At 40.4% G+C, this 23,023-nt stretch overlaps 1 protein-coding gene across 3 annotated transcripts in view; it reads right to left on the bottom strand.

The window, feature by feature from the left end:
- Positions 1-22,025, bottom strand: part of RFTN2 (raftlin family member 2) — a 90,231-nt gene extending 68,206 nt beyond the window's left edge. For all 3 annotated transcript variants that reach the window (XM_033230749.1, XM_033230751.1, XM_033230750.1), the window contains exon 1: positions 21,237-22,025. In XM_033230749.1, the coding sequence (XP_033086640.1) occupies positions 21,237-21,375 (139 nt within the window). In that variant the 5' untranslated portion in view covers positions 21,376-22,025. The remainder of the gene's footprint in view (positions 1-21,236) is intronic.
- Between the last annotated feature and the right edge of the window lie 998 nt (positions 22,026-23,023).

Below are 23,023 nucleotides of genomic sequence, written 5' to 3'. Positions count from 1 at the left end.
GAGTTGTAGGAGTTATTTATATGTTCTGGACATTAACCCCTTATCAGATGTATGATTTGAAATTATTTTCTCCCATTCCACATATTGACTTTTCACTCTGTTGACTGTGTCCTTTGATGCACCAAAGCTTTTAAGTTTGATATAGTCCCATTTATCTATTTTTACTTTTGGTGCCTGTGCTTTGGTGTCATATCCAAGAAATCATTGTCAGGCCAGGCGGAGTGGCTCATGCCTGTAATCCCAGCACTTTCAGTGGCCGAAGCGGGTGGATCACCTGGCTGAAGCAGGTGGATCACCTGAGGTCAGGAGTTTGAGACCAGCCTGGCCAACATGGTGAAATCCCATTTCTACTAAAAATACAAAAATTAACCAGGCATGGTGGCGGATGCCTGTAATCTCAGCTACTTGGGAGGCTGAGGCAGGAGGATTGCTTGAACCCTGGAGGCGGAGGTTGCAGTGAGCTATCGTGTCACTGCATTCCTGCCTGGGCGATAAGAGTGAAACTCCATCTCAAAAAAACAAAAACAAAAACAACAACAACAACAACAAAAAAGGAAGAAATCATTGCCAAGTGCAGGGTCATGAAGCTTTTCTTCTGTTTTTTTTTCTAGGAGTTTTATAGGTTTATTTCTTATGTTTAAGTCAACAATTTTTAAAAAGTACAATGGCAATTATTTTATTGATTAAAAAGGCATATGCTTTCTTTCTCAAAAATGATGCAAGAAAAATAAAGAACTTTGATACTTTCCCGGCAGTTTTACTTAATTATCCAGCAACGTAGTTTGCAAAATGAAAACCTAAAAATTAATGACGATATAAGGAATTTTAAGGCTTATTTAAAAAATAATATTTGCATGACTGAAGTGAAACACAAAAATAGGTTGTGGTTGATTACAAATATGAGTAGAGGTGAGCATTTCATTTTTGTGAATGTGTCTTTATAAATTATAAAATTGAACCCAATAACAAGTCTTGGAAATCCTCCCGGTATCTTTCAATACTGTAGGCCAGGTGGTGATTGTTATGTGCTTATCATTACCTGTGCAAAGTTGGTTGATTTTCCATGTGGCATGGCTGGACAACCCAGAGTGCTTGAGGTTTCAGTCAACTAACTGTTCAAGGATCACTTAAGAAAAGAATATGAGTCCTGGTGGCTGCTTGAAAACTTTCCATTGGTAACCTCTGGCAATATGAGGAAAGCCCCAGTCTCAAACTTAGCAGAATGGGTGTCAGCTACGTGGAAGAAAACCCTAGCACTTGCTTAAGAAATGCGGCATTACCAATTCTCTTGACCGCTCATAGGAAGATTATGTGGAAAAATGGGGAAATGAGGGCTCTAAGTTGTAAAAGTGATTCGCAAGAGTCAGATCTTAAGTGTGAGGAACTTTTAGAAATATCTTCATTTCATTTAATTTCCTTTTCTTATGTATGTAAGAGAGATATATAATGAAATATTTATGTTTAAAATGTCTAAAAGAGCTTTTGCCATGGGTAAAAACTAAAATTACTGATAGTTATAGTTTAATTGGTGCATTTTTCTTTCTTAATGGTACATCAAATAATAGTGTGTTTTATAATCAACGGTGTCTTAGAGTCAATTATATAGCAAATAAGTGGTAGTATATACATTGGCTAAGAGAATGAAGGTTTGAAGAGCTCTTGGTTTGGTGGTACAAAGTTCCCCCAAACAAAAATATCTAACAGGGATAAAGTCTAAGTTCAAAACACGGAGTGACAGAACTCTGATTTAATATATTTTCACTTAAGGGAGAAGGGGAAATCCTGTGGTCTGTAGCTGACTGCAAACTAACGATAAGCCAAGAGTTAATCTAATGTGATCTTTGGCTATCTGGAAAAAGACTACCTCCAAAGACAGGAGGCTTGCTAAATTCTGTATTGAGCAGACCATCTCATTAGTATATTCTGTGCTTTAGCATTAGTCACTATCCAAATAATAATAACCAGAATATACTATTTACCGAATTACGTTATTTATATCTGCCTTCCAGGATGAAAGCTCTGCAAGGGCAAGGATATTCATGCTTTGTTCAGTGCCATATCTCTATACCTAGAGTATTGACTAGCAGACAGATGTTCAATTAATATCTGTCGAATGGATAAGTAAACCGTGTTCAATTTATGGGTGAAATTAGAGACATTCAATAACAAGCTGGAGTACATTCAAAAGAAAGTGCTCAGGATAATGAGGGGTCTGGAGACCCTGACGGGTGTCCTTCAACTCTGTGCAAAATAATATGTGAGGAACAGGGCACCATCTGGATATATCTGAAGGGCTGTCATACAGAAGAGGCTGGCAGGTAGAACACTGACGAAGCAATGGAGGCTTCAGTTACACATGGGACTACTACCCCAAACTGTATGTGGCAGGGCGGAGTGGGACTCTGACATGCTTATTAAAAAATATCTATCTGCTTAGTAAAAAAAAAAAAAAAAAAAAAAAAAAGGCTAAAACAGTAGAGGTGAAAGAGATTTTTGTTCAACTTTACTAGGAAGCAGACTGCCAGTGACTTCAAAAATATATTAGGTTGGTGCAAAAATAATTATGGTGTTTGCTGTTGCTTTCAATGGCAAAGCAATTACTTTTGCAATAACAGAACAGTAGAAATAACCTCAATTTACCAGAAAAAGTTCCCAAAAGGTCCATCCACTTTTTCCATAAGAAAGGCATGGAGCCACCTTCCCTTAACAGCTCTCTCAACCAGCTGCTCACTGCATTGGGGTGGTGTTTCCCAAACTTTAGTTGTCTGAGTACACTTTCACAATTTTCGTCATATCCTTAAATTTTTCTTTTAATTTTAATTTTAAGCAAAATAAATTTATTTCAAAAAGAATTTGTATCACTCATATAACCATAAAACCAGAATCATTTATCTTAAGTAGAAAGCTGTCATACAAATAAATACAATGAAAAGAAAACGTATTACATTCTAGCTAGATAATGTTATTTGCCAAAGACTGAGTCACAGAGCTGGCCAAGGAAAATTAGGCTGGGCATGGTGGTTCATGTCTGTAATTTCCATCACTTTGGGAGGCTGAGCTGGGCCGATCACTTGAGGCCAGGAGTTTGAGATGAAACTGGGCTATAATGAGACTCTGTCTCTACAAAAAGTTTAAAAATTAGCTGAGCATGGTGGCATGTGCCTATAAGGCCCAGCTACGTGGGGGCTGAGGTGGGAGGATCGCTTAAGCCCAGGAGTTTGAAGCTACAACTTCTTGAGTAAGCCATGATCACACCACTGCACTCCAGCCTGGGCAATAGCCTCTGTCTTAAAAAAAAAAAAAAAAAAAAGGAGAAAAATTAGCCATTAGAGGGATGTTAAAGACATATTAACTCCAAACTGATGGGGAGGCTTAAATGAAGTTGAAAAGGGCATACTTTTCTGTTTAAGTGATCCAATGTTTAATTCTGTGTCTGTGTATACAATCTAAGAGCATCTCATGTCCAGTGCCAAGTCTTTTGGTGGAGGCTTGGAGATCCACTGGGTTAGAAGTAGCAAGGACACAATGATAATAGCAAAAGAGACAGATGACGCCAGAGGGAATAAAATGAATTACAAAACTGGATAAAATAACTACACAAATATAGGCTGGGCATGGTGACTCATGCCTGTAATCCCAGCACTTTGGGAGACCGTGGTGGGAGGATCACTTGAGGTCAGGAGTTTGAGACCAGCCTGGCCAGCATGGTGAAACCGCATCTCTACTAAAAATATAAAATTAGCCTGGAGTGGTGGTGCACTTCTGTAATCCCACTTACTCTGGAGGCTGAGATATGAGAATTGCTTGAACCCGGGAGACGGAGGTTGCAGTGAGCCAAGATGGGGCAACTGCACCCCAACCCCAACCTGGGCCACAGAGCAAGACTCTGTCTAAAAAAAAAAAGGAGCTATACAAACATTGGTCTGGGGCCACAACATAAAGGGCTTTTATACATGTCATTCGTTTAAACCGATAACAATAATGAAATCATCCCCCTTTCATTCTGTTGTTTCAGAACACAGTTCTTAAAAGCAGAATTATGTAATATGTTAAAATAATCACCAAGAAGATAGCTATAATAGGATAAAACTGATGCTTAAAGAGGCTCCTGTTTAGGTGCAGAATGTGTTCCCAAGAAATACCTCGTCTCTGGTGATGTCAGAAAAATTTTGCATCATTGGAATAAGTTCTGCTTTTCTGGTCTAATCCACATCTTCTTGCACTCTCAATAAAGTAAGGATATTGTCCTGAGTCTCACCATAGTAGAAATGTTAATGCAAGAAACACATACACACACACATAAAAGTTTCAGGAGGAATTACAAACTGAGAAATCCAGAAAAGTTAGAAAGGGAGAACAAATGTTGTACATCGGTGCTAATTAACATATTTGAACATAAGCTTATGTATAGATCATGGGGCTGGGCTTGGTGGCTCATGCCTGTAATCCCAGCACTTTGGGAGGCCGAGGCAGGCAGATCACGAGGTCAAGAGATAGAGACCATCCTGGCTAACATGGTGAAACCCCGTCTCTACTAAAAATACAAAAATTAGGCAGGCGTGGTGATGTGTGCCTGTAGTCCCAGCTACTTGGGAGGCTGAGGCAGGAGAATTGCTTGAACCTAGGAGGTGGAGGTTGAAGTGAGCCGATACCGCGCCACTGCACTCCAGCCTGGAAACAGAGAAAGACTCCATCTCGAACAAACAAACAAACAAAAACACACCTTATTTGTTTTGGGCCCACTGCTTTACATTAATATTCAACTGTTTCAAGTGTGCATGTTCTCCTATCTGGAGATCAATGTCTTTTCATAAAACTGTAGCACCCAGCATAGAGATGACATTACGGTAAGTACCTAAAAATACTTATTAAAGGACCCACTGAATGAAAACTTGGGCGTACTATTAATATATTTCACTAACAGAGCTCCAGGGTACTCATGGAGCAGTGGTTTAGGCCATAGACTCTAGCACCAGACTTCCTGGATCCAAATCCTAGCTCTGCCACACCTAGTAAGGTATTTCCCTTCCATGTGCCTTAGTTTCCTCATTTGCAAAATGAGAATAATCAGAATCCTCCTTATATGGTTGTTAGGAGGACTAATAAATTAGTCTTTGTTCCTAGAGAGTGTCTGGCACATAGTAAGTGCTCTACAACCATTGGTTGCTTTGTAATAAGGTCCTCTATTGTGGAAAGAGAGGCAGTACACTATTCTCTTTAAGAGCATTAGGTCTGGAAGCAATTCACCTGGGTTCGAATCCTGATTGTGCCATTTACTAAGTATGTGATCTAGAACAAGTTACCTTTCCTTTCTGAAACAGGAATAAAGAATAGTATTAACTTCACAGAGTTATTGTGAAAATAATTGTAAAACGTGAGTCCAGGGCCTGGCACAAAGTAAACACTCAAATAAACATCAGTGATTTGCCCATTTGTTGATAGTCCAGCTCTGAGAAGATAGTTTCAAATGAAGGTGCCCTTAGAGATAAGTCATTGTTGGTTTAAAAAATCTCCAGGAAGATCACGGTAGGGATTTGAATATATTTCAAAAACATGGCCTGGTTCCCAAACTACAGAACTCTGGATTAGAGGTCTCTGACTCACACTCCAGAGCAGAAATCTTGAACTCATGCTCTAGATCTTGCGTCCCTAACTCAGACTTAGATCAGGAGTCCCTAGATCTAAGATCAGTGGTCTCTAGCTCAAACTCATCTACTACACAGAGTCCTTGACTCAAATGCCCCATATGTACTAGGCTGATAAAACAAAGAAAGGAGCTACACAGGATGAGGCTGCAGGGCCTGGAGGAGAACACTCAAAGCCTCATCCAAAGACTGCACCATCCCTGGGCCCAGTGCTGCCACGTGGAATTGTGGGCCCAGGTCACTGGATCTTCTCAGTTAAAAAAATAAAAATATATACATATTTTTTGGTAGAGATGGGGTCTTGCTATTTGGCCAGGCTGGTACTGAACTCCTGGCCTAAAGTGATCTTCCTGCCTTGGCCTCCCAAAGGGCTGGGGTTACAGGCATGAGCTGCTATTCCTGGCCAAGGATCGTCTAATTTTTAAGAAAACCCCTAAATCCAATTCTTATATAATATTTCCCAATTTAAAAAAGTGACAATTAATTAAAATATTTAATACTGTCCACCCGAAAAGAGACCTGTCTGAAGGCTAAGTACAGCCTGAGTCTCATTAGATTGTAACTTCTGTCCTGGGTCACCCCAGGGATTCTGTAGACCAGAGTGTGCCCAGGTCCAGGTCAAGCCACCTAGACCATTTGAGACAGTGTTCAGCCTTTTAGGATACAGAAAAAGTGATCTGGTTTTCCTAGACTTGGCCTCAAGGACTGAGCCTATTGTGGAAACATAATTATTCACTGTGGTGAGCGCTGATGAAAATTCCTCACTCTACAGGCACAGCTCTCCCCTTCACATCTCTAAACTGAAGCAGATTTGAATACCTAGCAAGTTCCTAACAGCCCTCCCATCTCGTTTCCGCATGGTTTTAAACATGATGTTATTTAAACATTTTTCTCATTTTCCTCATTTGTAGGGATGGGAGAATCCTGGTGATGGGGGGCTGAGGTTCACTCTATAAGAAAGTTGTCCTCATTATTGAGACCTGATGTAAACAAAAGGAGTGTAAACATTGGGAGTTGTAATGTAAACACTGGAAGTTGCTGTAAACATGTCATCATCATTCAAGGAAGGTAAATCCCGGAGCAAGAAGAGGAGCAATAAATGTAGGAATTTTGTTGAGAACTTTCATTCACGTAATTCTTCTGGTTCTTTTTTTTTTTTTTTTTTTGAGACAGAGTCTCGCTGTGTCGCCCAGGCTGGAGTGCAGTGGCGCGATCTGGGCTCACTGCAAGCTCCGCCTCCCGGGTTCCCGCCATTCTCCGCCTCAGCCTCCGAGTAGCTGGGACTACAGGCGCCCGCCACTGCGCCCGGCTAGTTTTTTGTATTTTTTAGTAGAGACGGGGTTTCACCGTGTAGCCAGGAGGGTCTCGATCTCCTGACCTCGTGATCCGCCCGCCTCGGCCTCCCAAAGTGCTGGGATTACAGGCTTGAGCCACCGCGCCCGGCCAATTCTTCTGGTTCTTAATGATGTTTAAAACCGTGCAGACATGGTGAAACCCCGTCTCTACTAAAAAAATACAAAAAACTAGCCAGGCGAGGTGGCGGGCGCCTGTAGTCCCAGCTACTCGGGAGGCTGAGGCAGGAGAATGGCGTGAATCCGGGAGGCGGAGCTTGCAGTGAGCTGAGATCCGGCCACAGCACTCCAGCCTGGGCGACACAGCGAGACTCCGTCTCAAAAAAAAAAAAAAAAAAAAAAAAAAAAACCGTGCAGAAATGAGATGGGAGGGCTGTTAGGAACTTCCTAGGTATTCAAACCTGCTTCAGTTTAGAGATGTGAAGAAGGGGAGAGCTGTGCCTATAGAGTGAGGAATTTTCATCAGCACTCACCAGAGTGAATAATTATGTTTCCACGATATGCTCAGTGTTTGAGGCCAAGTCTTTGATTTGATGTCCTTATGCTGGGGCAGTAATATCAGAGCCTTTATTATGTTTTTTTCACCCCTCATGCTACCTTGTCTAAGACCTATTTCTTAAAAACATATATTTTTTAGAAAAAAAATGAGTATCCTTTAAGGACTTGGATTTGACTTCCTTCCAATGCCTGGTCTTCATAAACCTTACTTATGTAGGGTGTGTGACCCCTAAGCATGCACATAGTCGTCTTTTTTTTTTTTTTGACAGTGTCTCTCTCTGCTGCCCAGGTTGGAGTGCAATGGCGTCATCTTGGCTTACTGCAGTCTTGACCTCCTGGGCTCAGGTGATCCTCCCACCTCAGCCTCCTGAGTAGCTGGGACCACAGGTGCATGCCACTACACCATGCTAATTTTTTGTAGTTTTTTTTTTTTTTTTGCAGAGGTGGGGTTTCTCCATGTTGCCCAGGCTGGTCTTGAACTCCTGGGCTCAGGCTATCCTCCTACCTAGACTTTCCAAAGTTCTGGGATTACAGGCATGAACCACTGCACCTGGCCCCTATTACTTTTTAAACAGAGGAAATTAAGGGGGAGGTAATGGTAGTTTAGCTAGAATTTGAACAGCACAGGTGGTTAGGAGTAGCTGCAAGCCTTCTCTTCTTAGCTCCCCAACCACCAGCAGTTCTTTCTCAGTTCTTTGGTGGAAGAAACAAATGGGGTTGTTTACAGCTTTAATGGGTGTGGTTGGTTACTGTTAAATTGATGCTACATTATTTGTAAGAGCTTTATATATCTTGCAAGGCTATCATGAGGAACTCATGAAAGAAAGCATTTTGCAATTGCTTTGAAAACTGTGCAAAATGAATGTTATTATTAAAATTAAAATATGCTGAAGGTTAAGTAACATTTTTCATTTATTCTTACAGTTTCTAAAATAAAACATCAAAGACTTTTTATGCTCTTTTGCTTAAAAGCTTCATAGACAAAGATTGAATTTTAAAAATAGAAAAAGTCATATACTATGACTTTTAACATAAAGTCATATATTAAAGTTGACTTTGTTCAATGCTAAAAGTTTTGCTCTGATGATGTAACTCTATGAAAATAGTCCAAGACATACATATTTTCTTTCCACCAATTTACTTGTGATGATTGGTGTGTATTTTTGAAATACTTGTGAAATATTAGGGCTGGGCACGGAGGCTCATGCCTGTAATCCCAGCACTTTGGGAGGCTGAGGCGGGCAGATCAGGTGGTCAGGAGATCGAGACCATCCTGGCTAACATGGTGAAACCCCGCCTCTACTAAAAATACAAAAATTAGCCCGGCATGGTGGTGCTCTCCTGTAGTCCCAGCTACTTGGGAGGCTGAGGCAGGAGAATTACTTGAAGCCAGGAGGTGGAGGTTGCAGTGAGCAGAGATCGTGCTGCTGCACTCCAGCCTGGCAACAGAGCAAGACTCTGTCTCAAAAAAAAAAAAAAAAAAAAGATATTATTTTCTCAGATAAAAATACAATGTACAGGCTTGGTGCAGTAGCTCATGCCTGTAATCCCAGCATTTTGGGAGGCTGAGGCAGGTGGATTACTGCAGGTCAGGAGATCAAGACTATCCTGGCCAACATGGTAAAATTCCACCTCTGCTAAAAATACAAAATAAACCTGGCGTGGTGGCATGCGCCTGTAATTCCAGCTACTCGGGAGGCTGAGGCAGGAGAATTGCTTGAACCCGGGAGACAGAGATTGCAAGTGAGCTGAGGTGGTACCATTGCACTCCAGCACGGGCAAAAAAGAGCAAACCTCTGTCTCAAAAAAAGAAAAAAAAACAAAAATACTATGTACAAACACTAGCAAGTCCACATTTTCAAAAGGGAATAGACTGTCAATCTCTGTATTTTATCTAGCAATTATACTAAAAAATAGTAAGTAACATTCCAAGTACATATTTTGTGCCAGTCAATATGTGAAGTGTTTTATGTGCCAATTCTTAATTAATTTTTGCAAAAATCCTATAAGGTAAGTATTATCATTATTTTCAGATGAGGAAACTCAGGAAGAAAGGGACTAGGTTACTGGCCCAAATTGCTACTAAGTGTGAGGCTGTGATCGACTCCAGACAGAGTGAGTCCAGAGCCAGTGTACTCTAGTGCCTACAGAGAAGCAAAACTTCATTGATCTGGATCATATTAATTCAGAATTTGTGAAAATAAAATTCAGACATGAGCTGGGTTAAAGCTTTTAAACCATAATAAATTGTTAACCGATTTAATGCATGGCTATTAGAAGGAGTATCTGATTTATGTTATTTATCAAAATGTTTTCAGTAACTTAGAAATATACACTACTATATAAATAACATCTGAATTGTTATTATGTTTTCAATGAAAGCTTCCATCCCTGCAGTCACTCATTTATGTATTAATTGAAGTAATATAACTGCAGTTTTAAAAATTGACTCAGTTTTTTACATATTTATGAAGTACATATGATATTTTGTTACAATCATAGAATGTGTAATAATGAGGTCAGGGTATTTGAGGTATTCATTACTTTGAGTATTTATCATTTCTTTTTTTTAATTTTTGTTTTTTGAGGCAGTTTCACTGTGTCGCCCAGGCAACAAGATGCAGTGGTGTCTCCCAGGTTCAAGTGATTCTCGTGTCTCAGCCACCCGAGTAGCTGGGATTACAGGCGTGTGCCACCACCATGCCTGGCTAATTTTTGTATTTTTTGTAGAGATGGGGTTTCCCCATGTTGGCCAGGCTGGTTTTGAACTCCTGAACTAAAGTGATCTGCCTGCCGTGGCCTCCCAAAGTGCTGTGATTACAGGTGTGAGCCACTGCGCCCGGGCAAGTATTTATTATTTCTATGTGTTGGGAACATGGCAAAACCCAGTCTCTACAAAAAATACAAAAATCAGCCAGATGTGGTGGTGTGTGCCTGTAGTCCCCAGTTACTCAGGAGGCTCAGGTGGGAGGATTGCTTGAGCCCAGGAAGTTGATGCTGCAGTGATTCATGATTGCACCACTGCACTCCAGCCTGGGAGACAAAGGGAGACCCCATCTCAAAGAAAAAAATAGTTGGCTAGGTGCAGTGGCTTATGCCTGTACTCCTGGCAATTTGGGAGGCTGAGGCAGGAGGATTGGGCACTATGCTCACTACCTGGCTGACAAGATCGGTTGAACCCAAAACCTCAGCATCATGCAATATACCCATGTAACAAACCTGCACATGTACCTCCTGAATCTAAAATAAAAATTGACATTATTTTAAAAAGTTAATAATCAGGAAAATGGTGGGGGGGGAGCAGTGAAGACATATGAGGGAACCCTCTATATTCTCTGCTCAATTTTTATGTAAAACTAAAACTGCTCAAAATTAAAATCTATTGGTTTATAATAAATAAATCCAATGTTTCTTTGTTATTTACTGTATGGATGATCTGTCTAATGCTGAAAGTGGGTTGAAGTACTCCACTAATCTCACATTGAAGTCTATCTCTCTCTTTAGATCTAGTAATATTTGCTTTACAAATCTGGGTGCTCCAGTGTTGGGTGCATATATGTTTAGAATTGTTATATCCTCTTGCTGGATTTATTCCTTTATCATTCATTATGTACCTTGTCTTTTTTTTTTTTTTTTTTTACTGTTTTTGACTTGCTGTTTTGACTCTTTTAGCTGATATAGTATAGCTATACCTATTTACTTCTGGTTTCCATTTACATGGAATATCATTTTCTATCCCTTTACTTTCAGTCTATATGTCTCTATAGGTAAAGTGCATTTCTTATAGGCAAGATGTAATTGGATCATGTTTTTAAATCCATTCAGCCAGTCTATATCTTTTAAGTGGAGAATTTAATCTACTTACATTCAAAGTTATTACTGAAATGTGAGTTTTTGTTCCTATCATACATATTGTTAATTTTTTTCTGTATGTTCTTTGTTCCTTTATTTTGCTCTTCCTGTTTATCATTGTAGCTTGGTGGTTTTTTGCAGTGGTGCCATTTGAGTCCTTTCTCTTCTTCATTTGTGTGTTTACTTTACCAGTGAGTTTTATACTTTTGTATACTTTTCATGATGGTAAATGTTGTCCTTTCACTTCCCAGGTTTAGAACTCCCTTGAACATTTCTTGTAAGGCTGCAGTAGTGGTTGTGAATTCTCTCAGCTGTTGCTTGTCTGGGAAAGACTTTATTTCTCCTTTTTTTATTTTTTATTTGAGATGGAGTCTCACTTTGTCACCCAGGCTGGAGTGCAGTGGTGCAATCTCAGCTCACTGCAACCTCTGCCTCCCAGCTTCAAGCATTTCTCTTGCCTCAGCCTCCTGAGTAGTGGGGACTACAGGTGCCTGCCATCACGCCCAGCTAAGTTTTGTATTTTTAGTAGAGACAGGGCTTCACCATGTTGGCCAGGCTGGTCATGAAATCCTAACCTTGAGTGCCTCGGCCTCCCAAAGTGTTGGGACTACAGGCATGAGCCACTGCGCCCAGCCCTATTTCTCAATTTATGAAGGTCAATTTTGCTGGATGTAGTATCCTTGGCTGGCAGTTTTTTTCTTTGAGCACTTTGAACATGTCATTCCATTCTCTCCTGGTCTGTAAAGTTTCTGCTGAGAAATCTGCTGTTAGTCTGATGGGAGTTCTTTTATAGGTGACTAGATACTTTTCTCTTGCTGTTTTTAGAATTCTCTCTTTGTCTTTAGCATTAGATGGTTTGACTATAATGTGCTATGGAGAAGATCTTTTTGCATTGTATGTGTTTGGGGATCTCAGAGCCTCCTGTACCTGAATGTCTAAATCTTGGGAAGTTTTCATCTATTATTTCATTAAATAGGTCTTCTAACCCTTTCATTCTTGTTTTGCCTTCTGGGATTCCAATAATTTGAGTATTTGGTAACTTCATGGTGTTCCATATGTCATGAAGACTTTGTTCATCCTTTTAAATTCTTTTTTTTTCTTTACTTTTGTCTGACTGGATTATTTCTGAAGACTTGTCTTTGAGTTCTGAGATTCCTTCTACTGTTTGATCTAGTCTATTGTTGAAGCTCTTGAATGTATTTTATATTTAATTCAAGGAATTCTTCAGTTCCAGAATTCCCGTTTGGTTCATTTTTATTTTTACTTTTTGAGACAAGGTCTTACTTGTCCAGGCTACGAGGCTGGAGTGCAGTGGCACTCGGCTCACTGTTTCCTGGGTTCAAGTGACTCTCCTTTCTCAGCCTCCTGAGTAGCTGGGAATACAGGCACGTGCCACCATGCCCAGCTAATTTTATTTTATTTTTTCCAGTAGAGACGAGGTTTCACCATGTTGGCCAGGCTGGTCTCAAACTCCTGACCTCAAGTGATCTGCCTGCCTCAGCCTCCCAAAGTGCTGGGATTACAGGCATGAGCCACTGTGCCTGGCTGGGTTTATTTTTATATTTATCTCTCTGGTAAACTTGTCATTCATATCCTGAATTGCTTTTCTGATTTATTTGTATTATTTTTCAGAATTCTCTTGTATTTCACTGAGCTTCTTTAGAGTTAATAATTTGAGGCTGGGCGTGGTGGCTCAAGCTTGTAATCCCAGCACTTTGGGAGGCCAAGACGGGCGGATCACAAGGTCAGGAGATCGAGACCATCCTGGCTAACACAGTGAAACCCTGTCTCTACTAAAAAATACAAAAAACTAGCTGGTGAGGTGGCAGGCACCTGTAGTCCCAGCTACTCGGGAGGCTGAGGCAGGAGAATGGCGTAAACCCAGGAGGCGGGGCTTGCAGTGAGCTGAGATCCGGCCACTGCACTCCAGCCTGGCCGACAGAGCGAGACTCCGTCTCAAAAAAAAAAAAAAAAAAAAAAATTTTAATTCTTTCTGGAATTTCATGAATTTCTTTTTGTTTATAATCTGTTGCCTGAGGATTATGGCATTTCTGTGGAGGTGTCACATTTCCTTATACTTTCATGTGTCCTGCATTCATATGTTGATATCTATACATCTGGTGTAACAGCCACTTCTTCCAATTTTTTGAATTTGCTTTTGTGGAAAAGGTTTTTCCTGAGGATGTATCTATGGTGTTGGTTGGGTAGGATGCTTTGGCTTTGATTCTGGGTGCGTGCAATAATGTAGTCTCTGTATGATTTGGCTGTAAACAACATCAGTTGTAGCTATGATTTCCATGGAGGCTTAGGGTGTGGTTATTAGTGGATGCTGTGGTGAGGTTTTGTTGGGGACTGGGATGCCAAGTAGGCCAGTCTTTGGGCCCCAGTGGTGGCAGCAGACGGTTGAGCATGCCTGTCTTTGGGACCCAGTGAGGCACATGTTGGCAGTGGTGTTAGCAGGTCCAGGTGGGCCAATTCTTGGACTTCCAGGAAGTTTAATTTTGCCAGTAGTGGTAGCAGTGGGTTGGGTGGGTGGGAGGGTTGTTGGTCCCTTGGAGAGCCAGTGTGGCATGGGTGATTGCAGTGACAGTGATGGGACAACCTTTGGGTTGCAAGCAGTGCAACCTGGTGTTGGCAGTGTCTGTGGTGGGCTGAGTAGGCCAGTCTCTAGACCTGCAGGTGGGTGCATGCAGATAGGTGCCAGCTATAGTGACAGCAGCCAGATGGGTAGGTTTCTGGAAGGAGTGTTCAGGTGCCAGTGGTGGTGAACTTAGCTGAACAATCCCCTGACCTCTGGGCTGTGTGCTCTGGCATGTTGAGGGGAGTGAAGCTAGGCTAGAGGGGCTGTCCTCAGTCCTCCGATAGCACATGCAGGCACCAGTCATGGTAAGCAGGAGTGGGATGTTCCCCAGGCCACCAGTGGAATGCTTAGGTTGGGGGCAGCAGTGGCCATGCTGCTGTCCTGTCACTGGGGTGGGAGGTGCTGCCTTCAGTGGTGGCAGCCTGGACAGGTGGGGAACACATGGGATGCTTGTGCCTTGGCCTCTGCTGTGATAGCCTTTGCCTTGGTAGCACTTCAGCTCTGGGCATGGTAGCCTGTGGTCATTGATGCCTCAGCCCAGAGGCATGTACCTGCACCTGGCAGTAGCCTGCACCTGGATTGTACCTCAGGCCTGGCTGCAGTAGCCTGCATGCAGTCGCTTGTGCCTCAGTCACAGGGCAGTAGTCCGCATATCTCTTGTGGCTCAGCCCTAGCATCACTGAGATCTAGGACAGTACTCAGTCTATTGGGGATGGGGCTCTAAAATGGTGCCTTGCTGTAGCTGCCTAAGTCTCAGGGAGTGTTTGGGACCCAGTATGCCCTTCGTCCCTGGGACAGTCCTGTGGCACAATCTCTTGGCAGCTCCCTGTTAGTTTCAGGGCCTCAAGGGTTGAGGAGCTCTCCCATGGTTAAAACTGCAGGGTTCCACAGTGGGAAGGTGAAGTACTGAGGGTCTCTCCCTTAACCTTTCTCCATACTGGGGAGTCTCTCTCAGCCCTCAGCTGATCCCAACCGAACAAGCTGCCTCACTTCCTTCTCCTTCCTTGTTTTAGGTATTTCTTGTCACTTTCTGTGGAATTCCAGTGTTTTCTCTTGGATGATCTACTCAATGTGTGATTATCTACTCACTGTTTTGGTTCTTCCTAACTGCAATTTTAAAATACAATAAAACTCTATTGAGCTATGTAGTTCATTATTATAGGCAGATATATGAAGGACCAAATTATGACCAAACTCCTGAAGTGTTATGTTTCACTGCTATCTCCTTAATATGCTACATTCCTACCATTCTGTTTTATTTTCAGTTTCCAGACAGACCACAGAGTTTTGTGTCCCTTCTGAGTATTTTTACATTTTGTCTTTCAGCCATATTTGCCTTACCCCTACTCACTTCCTATTCAGTCTTTTCTTTTTTTCAACTTTTTTTTGGGTTGGGGTGAGTGGAAATATAACATACAAAAGAAAAACACACAAAACATGCTTAAGACTACCAACATTAGGGCAGCGGTCCCCAACCTTTTTGGCACCACAGACTGGTTTCATTGAAAGCAGTTTTCCTACGGATGGGGGTGGGGAGTGGATGGTTTCAGTATGAAATTGTTCCACTTCAGATCATCAGGCATTAGTTAGATTCTCATAAGAAGTGTGCAGCCTAGATCCCTTGCACACGCAGTTCACAATACATGCTCCTACGAGAATCTAATGCTGTTGCTAATCAGGCGGTAGTGCTCGCTGGCCTGCTGCTCATCTCTGGCTGTGTGGCCCTGTTCCTGACAGGCCACAGACCAGTACAAGTCTGCAGCCTGGGGGTTGGGGACCCCTGCACTAGGGTAACCACTATCCATTCAAAAATTAGAAAATAGCCAGCACTTCAGAAGCCTTTACCCTTTCCAATCACAATGCTCCCGTCCTTTCTGCAATACCTTGATTTTCATGATAATGACTTTTTTTCCTTTCTTCTTAGTTTACTCCCAGAATGCAGCCCTAAACACTATACTTCCATTTGAGCCATATAAAGGGAATCACATAGCATGGACTTGTGTGTCTGTCTTCACTCAATATCGCTTGTGGAATTCATCTTGTGTAATTGGAGTTCCTCTGTTTTCACTGCAGTGTGGTAAGAGTTGGCCAACTGTAGCCTGTGGTCTGTTTTGTTATATGTTGTCTACGACTGCTTTCACGCTACAACAGCAGAGTTGAACAGTTGTGTCGGAGACCTCATATTTACCATCCAACCCTTTACAGAGTATTTGCTGACTTCTGCAGTATTGTGTGAGTATACCACAATTTATTTTTTCCATTCTTTTGTTTTTTGGAGTTCTGGGTTGTTTACACTTTTGGGTTATTACAAACAATACTTCTGTGAACATTCTTGTAGTGCCTCATGGTACACATGTACACTCATTTCTGTTGGGTATATCTTTAGCTAAGTAGATAATGCCACACTATTTTTTCCCTAAATGATTCTAACAATTTACTAACACTGGTGTTTGAGACCAGTCTGGGCAACATAGCAAGACCGACCTCCATCTCTACAAAAAATTAAAAAATAAGCCAGGCAAGGTGGCACATGTGTAGTCTCAACTACTCCAGCAGCTGAGGCAGGAGGATTGCTCGAGCTTGGGAAGTCATGTTTACAGTGAGCTGTGACTGAGTCACTGCACTTCAACCTGGATGACAGAGTGAGATCCTGTCTCAAAAAAAAAAATCTATTTCAATTCCTTCCTGAAATTTTCAGTCAGCTGTGCATCCATAACTGCCTCAACTAAGATCTTCCACTGCCACCTCAAATGCAACATGACTGCAATGAAATTGCTCTTTGACCACAGACAGACTCCCTTTGGGGTGCCCCTCCTTCTGTAAGAGGACTCATTATTTCCATAGTCACTCAGGCTCAAAACTGGGAAGTCATCCTGGATTCCTCATTCTTTCCATCCCTTCATATCCAGTCAGTCACAGGCCAAGTTCCTCCTTCATAACATCTGTTATATTTACCCCTTGTATCCTATCCCTATTACTGACCTTCACCCACAGATCTTCTTCATCATTGGCCTTGACTTCTTGCCTCCATCCTTTCTCACTGCAATTCCACATGAATCTTCTTAAAACACTTTTCTGCCCCTATCAACTACTTGTTCAAACAGCCTTTACCGCCATTTATCTTCCATAGAATTAGGTCTTAACTCCCTAGCTAAGCCAGAACCTTCCCATATCCCATTAGTTTAGAATCTTACTTTCTGCTTCCTCCCTAGAAAACTTCCTTTAGCTCACTGCTGTGTTCACTAGCCCTTGAACTTACTCCAACCTCTTAATCTTTTTCTGTTTAAGCCACTTTCTTCAAGGGTCAGTTAAAGTCCTAACTCTGGTTCCAAGTGATCCTATTCAAAATTGATTTCTCCTTTGTTTGATACTTGTTGTAGCACACTATTTGCTCCATATGTACCTTGTATTATAATTTTTTGTTCATTGACTCATTCGACAAAGAATATTGATCATTACTCATATTCCAAACATCGTGCTGGACACAGGGTGTATAAAGATGTAGATGATATAATTCCTAACCTTGATGAGTTCATGATCTTGTCCAGTTTGACCAAGTTGAATACAAAATATTTGAGGGCTGAAACTGTCTTATTCTTTTGTATATTTCCGATGCTAATCAACATTTTCTACAGAGCACATGTATAATATATATCTATTCCTGTTAATGGTGATGATGAAAGACAAATATAATTTCTTGTTCTAATAATAACAAGCAAGCTAGAAGCTAGCAAAATTTCACTCATATTTTATGTAATTCTACCAGAAATTCAGATAAGGAAGCTACCATCCAATTTTCTGTTGGGTTTTAGTATTGTAGAACCTCTTTTTACTCACAAAGCTATAAATGCTCTAAAAATTCTTAAGGCTGTTATTATTCAGATTGTTTCCTGGAATTGTACAAGGAGGTAAATTAACCCTTTTGGATCACTTGTAGAGTTATTTTAACTTTTTGTTAAGAAACCCTATAACACACTCATATACATACATCATATACTTTCATAAACACATATAAATAGATATACTATAAGAAATCTCTAGATGACTTTAAATTCTCACTAATAAGCAGGAATAATGAATTGTTACTTTACCATAATACAGTGAAAGAAATCATTACTACACAATAATCCAGAAAACATATCACAAACAGTTTACCGAAAGCTCATTAGTGCAATTGGTAGACTTGGCATAAAGTTCCAGAAAAATTTGGCCTACCTGGATGAGACTTTAAATTTCTTGAAAGAAGGGGCTATGTGTTTTATTTCTTTCATAGTACCTAAGATACCCAGCATGGCAACACAATCAGAAACTACTCCAAAAACATTTGTCGAGTTGCAGTTGCACAAACTAATAATTTTATGGCCAGAATAAGAAAAATGTGTATGAACCTTTGAAGAGAACATATAAGTAACCAATACTTGATAATTATGTATCAGAGGGGAAATGTGGGAATTATTTTAATGACCTCAATAGGTTGGTCAAAAAGCATCCTGCAGGAGCTGGGTTAAGGAGGAATGTGGAGACAGAGGGTATTCTCAGAGGAAGCATCATAACAGTTAACTTTTATCAAGTGCTTATTAAGTGCCAGATACCTTTCCAAGTAGATCATCTTATGCTAGTTCCTTTGATCCTTAAAACAACTCTGTGATGTCAGCACCATGAGAATACCCATTTTATAGATGAGGAAACAGACACAGAGCAACGTTTACAAATTTGCCACAGTTTTCAGCCTAGATTAGGACCCCAAAACTATGACTCCAGAGCTTTGTATGCTTCAAGTCTACGCTGTGATTTCTCCTATAGAGATGCAAATAATGATTCAAAGGCCAAAAAGAAAAAGAAAAGTGTGGGGAAGGGAGAGGAAGAGAGACAGAGACAGAGAGATAAGGAGAGAATGGGAGGTATAAGTTGTTTTGTTTTCTGGGTGGAGCTTTGAAAGTGATATATAATTGAATGGAAAATAAATAAGTTGCTCAAGAAAGTTACAACCACCATAATGCAGGACAAGGCACTGTGGATTTTCAGAGGGTCTCTTCCTCCTGCCCCCATTGGATCTACTTTCTGTGCCATGGCCTCTATTTGGAAAAAACAGAGGAAAATAACGTAAAAGACAGGCTCATCATGAGCACACACAGCCATCACCAGGCCGTTTTATGTCCTGAAAGGTTGCTCATTCCATGGTGGCCTCTGACAGGCAGGAGGTGCCACTATTCAAGACTCCTCCCAGCAATCCCAGGACAGAATTACCAGTGCCAAACAGAAGACTGGCATGTTTTAACCCACCCATGACCCACTCCTATATACATTGGAGTGGCAGCCGGAGGTCAGAGACAACAGAAGAGCAGCAGGGAAACTATGACCTGGAGGGTGGTTTGTGGAGCTGGGCTGATGCTGAGTCCTGGCTTCTGAAGCAAAGGCAATGGGGAAGACAGAAACAAAGAAAAACTAAAACAAAAACATGTGGAAAAATTGGAGAGCAATGGGGCACCAGGAGACTAGGTGCCTGTACCAAATAGGAACCAGGTGCAGCTTGAAGTATGTGCCTGCTTTATGTGTTAACATTTGCACACTCTGCCCATACTTAAACTTTTATAGTGTGGTACTCTGTTATCTCTTCTAAGCACCTAGAGTGGAAGGTAGAAATTATATTCCTTTCACAGAGAGAAGGGCTTCTGAGAATAACAAAACCCAAATGACTTTTGAATAAAGCTGCAGATCTTTCTGATTCAAGGATGACTGTATTTATACAAATTTGTTTGAGATGTTAACATTATTGCAAGGAAATGAATCAGAAAAACTTTTCAAGTTACTTTAAACCCTATAATCCTACGATGGATTGTGCAGAGAATCCTAAAGTACAGATCAAAATGGTTCTGACCTAAATTCATGAATAGATAGTGTTTCAAGATTAAGGAAAGTATGTGTCTGTCTCCTATGGATTTACAGAAACTAGTCCTAAAAAAAAATTGACAAGGAAAATCAGTGGTGTGAACATAGCACCACATTACAAATATTTTCTCAAATGAAGGTTTTTGAAAAAGTGTAGAAAAAATTCAAACCGTTGTTTGGATACTTCTCTGATAATCGTCATTATCTTAATCCATTTTTAACATTCATAATTAAAAAGAAAATTAAGAAATTAAGAATATTAATTTTTTTTCCTTTGGTAGCCTTAGCTTTAAACAGAAATAGGCTGTGACCGTGTTAAAAGTCTATGTACAGATTTTGTGTATGTCCCTGGAAGGGAGTCTGTTTGCTGGCCAGCTTACTTTTTGACAAAGAAAAATGGGCTGCTCTTGCTTCTTGCACAAAGATGCACTGTTTCTAGAGCAAAGGACAAAAAAAAAAAAAAGGAGAATGTGTGTAAACAATAAATTTGGAAAAAATTAAGATAATATTCAACATGATAATTTAGTATAAACTTTTTGAGAACTGATAAAATGTGTGGCTCATTAGAATTAAAAATATAACTATAATAAGAACTTTAAATACTAATATCTGATAACTTTAACAGCAAGCAAGGTACCCTAAAATTCATTTTTAGTACCTCATAATTAAAGATACAGCTCTTTTTAAAAGCTGCTTTGTCTATGCAGTTGTACAGTACTCTAAAGTTTCCAAAAGCAATGAGGCAAAGTATTTGTGAAATCGAGCCACCTCGATTCCTTCCACAGAGCTGCCATCTGGGCTTGTTTATTTGTGTTTCCAACTTTCTGGAACAGAGAGTTTCTCTGTTGGGGACAGGGCACTGAGTAAAGGAAGTGTCTTACAGAAGGCTATCTTTTTTTTTTTTAACTACATATTCAAAACTTACAGTCTAGTTTGGTCAAAAATACCAAATGACTACCATAATCAGAGTCTAACACAATTGAAAGCCTCAGAATTGTCTTAGCAAACACTCTTCCATGATATGATGCAAGTAATATTTCCTACATAATACCTTCTTGTGATTTTCAAATCTTTTTCACAATACAAACCGTCTCACTGAGGCTATATAGCTATTTGTCCTGGAAATCAAGCATTTTTCGTAAATCCTTCTATTATAAGTATTTGATTTAAAAACGAAAGAAGTATTTCCAGGCAATTTTCCTAATTTTAGAAGGTACATATGAGCCATGTTACCAAAAAAGAGGAAGCAAACAGCAAAACAAAAATCTTACAAAGTATAATTAAGAAGCAAAGCATTATTGTTTGAATATACAATCTCATTATGAAGAACAGTTTAAAAATTTATAAGTCAACACTAAAAACAACTAGTAGTCTCTTATCTCTGAAACATTTAACAAACAAAATAGAAGCAAAAAGTACCTTGTAGAGTAAAATCCAGCAATACATATTCGTAAGCAAATTCTGTCTTTGTTTCCACTTGCGGTCTCTTCAGGGTAGAAAATATTTTTCCAGGGCTGCTATCATCAGGGTCTTCTAGCTTTCTAAGTCCGCACCCCATGGCAAAATCTGTAAGGAATTAAATTGCAGGAAAGGGGAGGGAGAGCAGCAAATTCTGTTGTTTAAGCTGCAAAAAGAAAGTTATAGACTTAACTGCTTTGATTTTGTTTTCAGCTAAACCATAGATAACCAAAAAGAAAACATCTGGGTCCAAAGAAAGGATTTGAAGAATTTTTCTATCCATTTTTCTGTAAAGTCACTGAACCCATGATTAAGCTACAGCTCCAGGAGGCTGGGCTTGATCTTAGAGAAACATGCAAGCTGCTACAACTTAGCGGAGAATTTCCATGCCACGTCAATTTACAGCCAGCCCCCTACCAGAGTTCTGCCACTCAGGGCACCAGCGGTGCTTTGTCTATCCTAGTTGGCTGGATGATAAAAAGAGGTGTCCAAAAACGGAAATAAAAAGGCAAAAGGGCAACTTGGATGTAATTATCTACAAGTAGAAGATATATTCAGACATAGTGGCATACAATTCTTTTTCTGTTTTCCCTCTTCTCTCTGTCCTGCTACCCTCCTTCCTCTCTCAGCTACTACCAAGAAAGCAAAAGGAGAGAGAAAGGGAGAGAGAGGCAGTAGGGGGGTGGAGAGAGAGAGAGAGAAAGAGAGAGAGAAAGAAAGAGAGAGAGAGAGAGAGAGAAAGAGAAAATGAAAAGAATGGATTCTCAACATATTTAGAAACAAAAATCATTTCCAGAAAGGAAGTCAGCTTTATGAGGAAACTATTTCTGGAGTCTAAAAGGAGAAAAGTAAAGTTTTAAAAAAGAGCACTTTAGTCTTGAGATAGTATTTTCGAGAATTTCTTTCCACATGAAGTTTCTTTCTGTTGGAAAAATCATATGCTAATTAAAACAGCAAAGTATAAAAAATTTATATTAAAATGTTTTCATAAAAAGACTTAATTGCAAAGGAGAGACAGTTATGTGTGTAATTAGTTTCCCCAACATCCTTAAATAGTTTAAAACACTCTACTAGTAGAAGGCTTATGATACCAACTAATACTTCTATAGATCTCAACGTATCCATCATTAAAAAATAAAACAAAAATGACAACTTGATTAATTTAATTTTTTTTTTTTTTTTGGAGATGTGGTCTTGCCTGTCACCTAACTGGAGTGCAGTGGCCCAATCATGGTTCACTGCAGCCTGACCTCCCGGGCTCAAGTGATCTTTCCACCTCAGCTTCCCAAGTCACTAACACCACAGGCACATGCCACCACATCTGGCTCTTTTTTGTATTTTTGGTGAAGATAAGGTCTCACTATGTCGCCCAGGCTGGTTTTGAAATCCTCAGCTAAAGTGATCCTTCTGGATCGGCTTCCCAAAGTGCTGGGATTACAAGTGTGAGCCACTGCACCAATCCCATTCAGTCTTATAAACTGCCATTTACCCAAGGTCAAGAACAATTTATAATGGACCAATTGTAATGTATGTTTATTGTATTTTACCCTTTATAGGTCAGGAAGTATGGTGCACTCATCAAAACGGCGAGCCCTGGAATCAGGCTGCCTGGGTTCAAATCCTGCTTCTTAGGCCTACTAGAGATGTAATCTTGGGCAAGTTACTTGACCTCTTCAAGTTTCAGTTTCCTCCCCTGTATACGGTACTTACTTCATAGCCTTGTTATGAAGGCTAAATGAGATAATCTT

Source organism: Trachypithecus francoisi, unplaced genomic scaffold (assembly GCF_009764315.1).
Source record: "Trachypithecus francoisi isolate TF-2019V2 unplaced genomic scaffold, Tfra_2.0 Lachesis_group13, whole genome shotgun sequence".
NCBI classification, from domain to species: domain Eukaryota; kingdom Metazoa; phylum Chordata; class Mammalia; order Primates; family Cercopithecidae; genus Trachypithecus; species Trachypithecus francoisi.
Note: the sequence above shows the minus strand (reverse complement) of the source record. Positions and strands in the feature narration are given on the sequence as shown.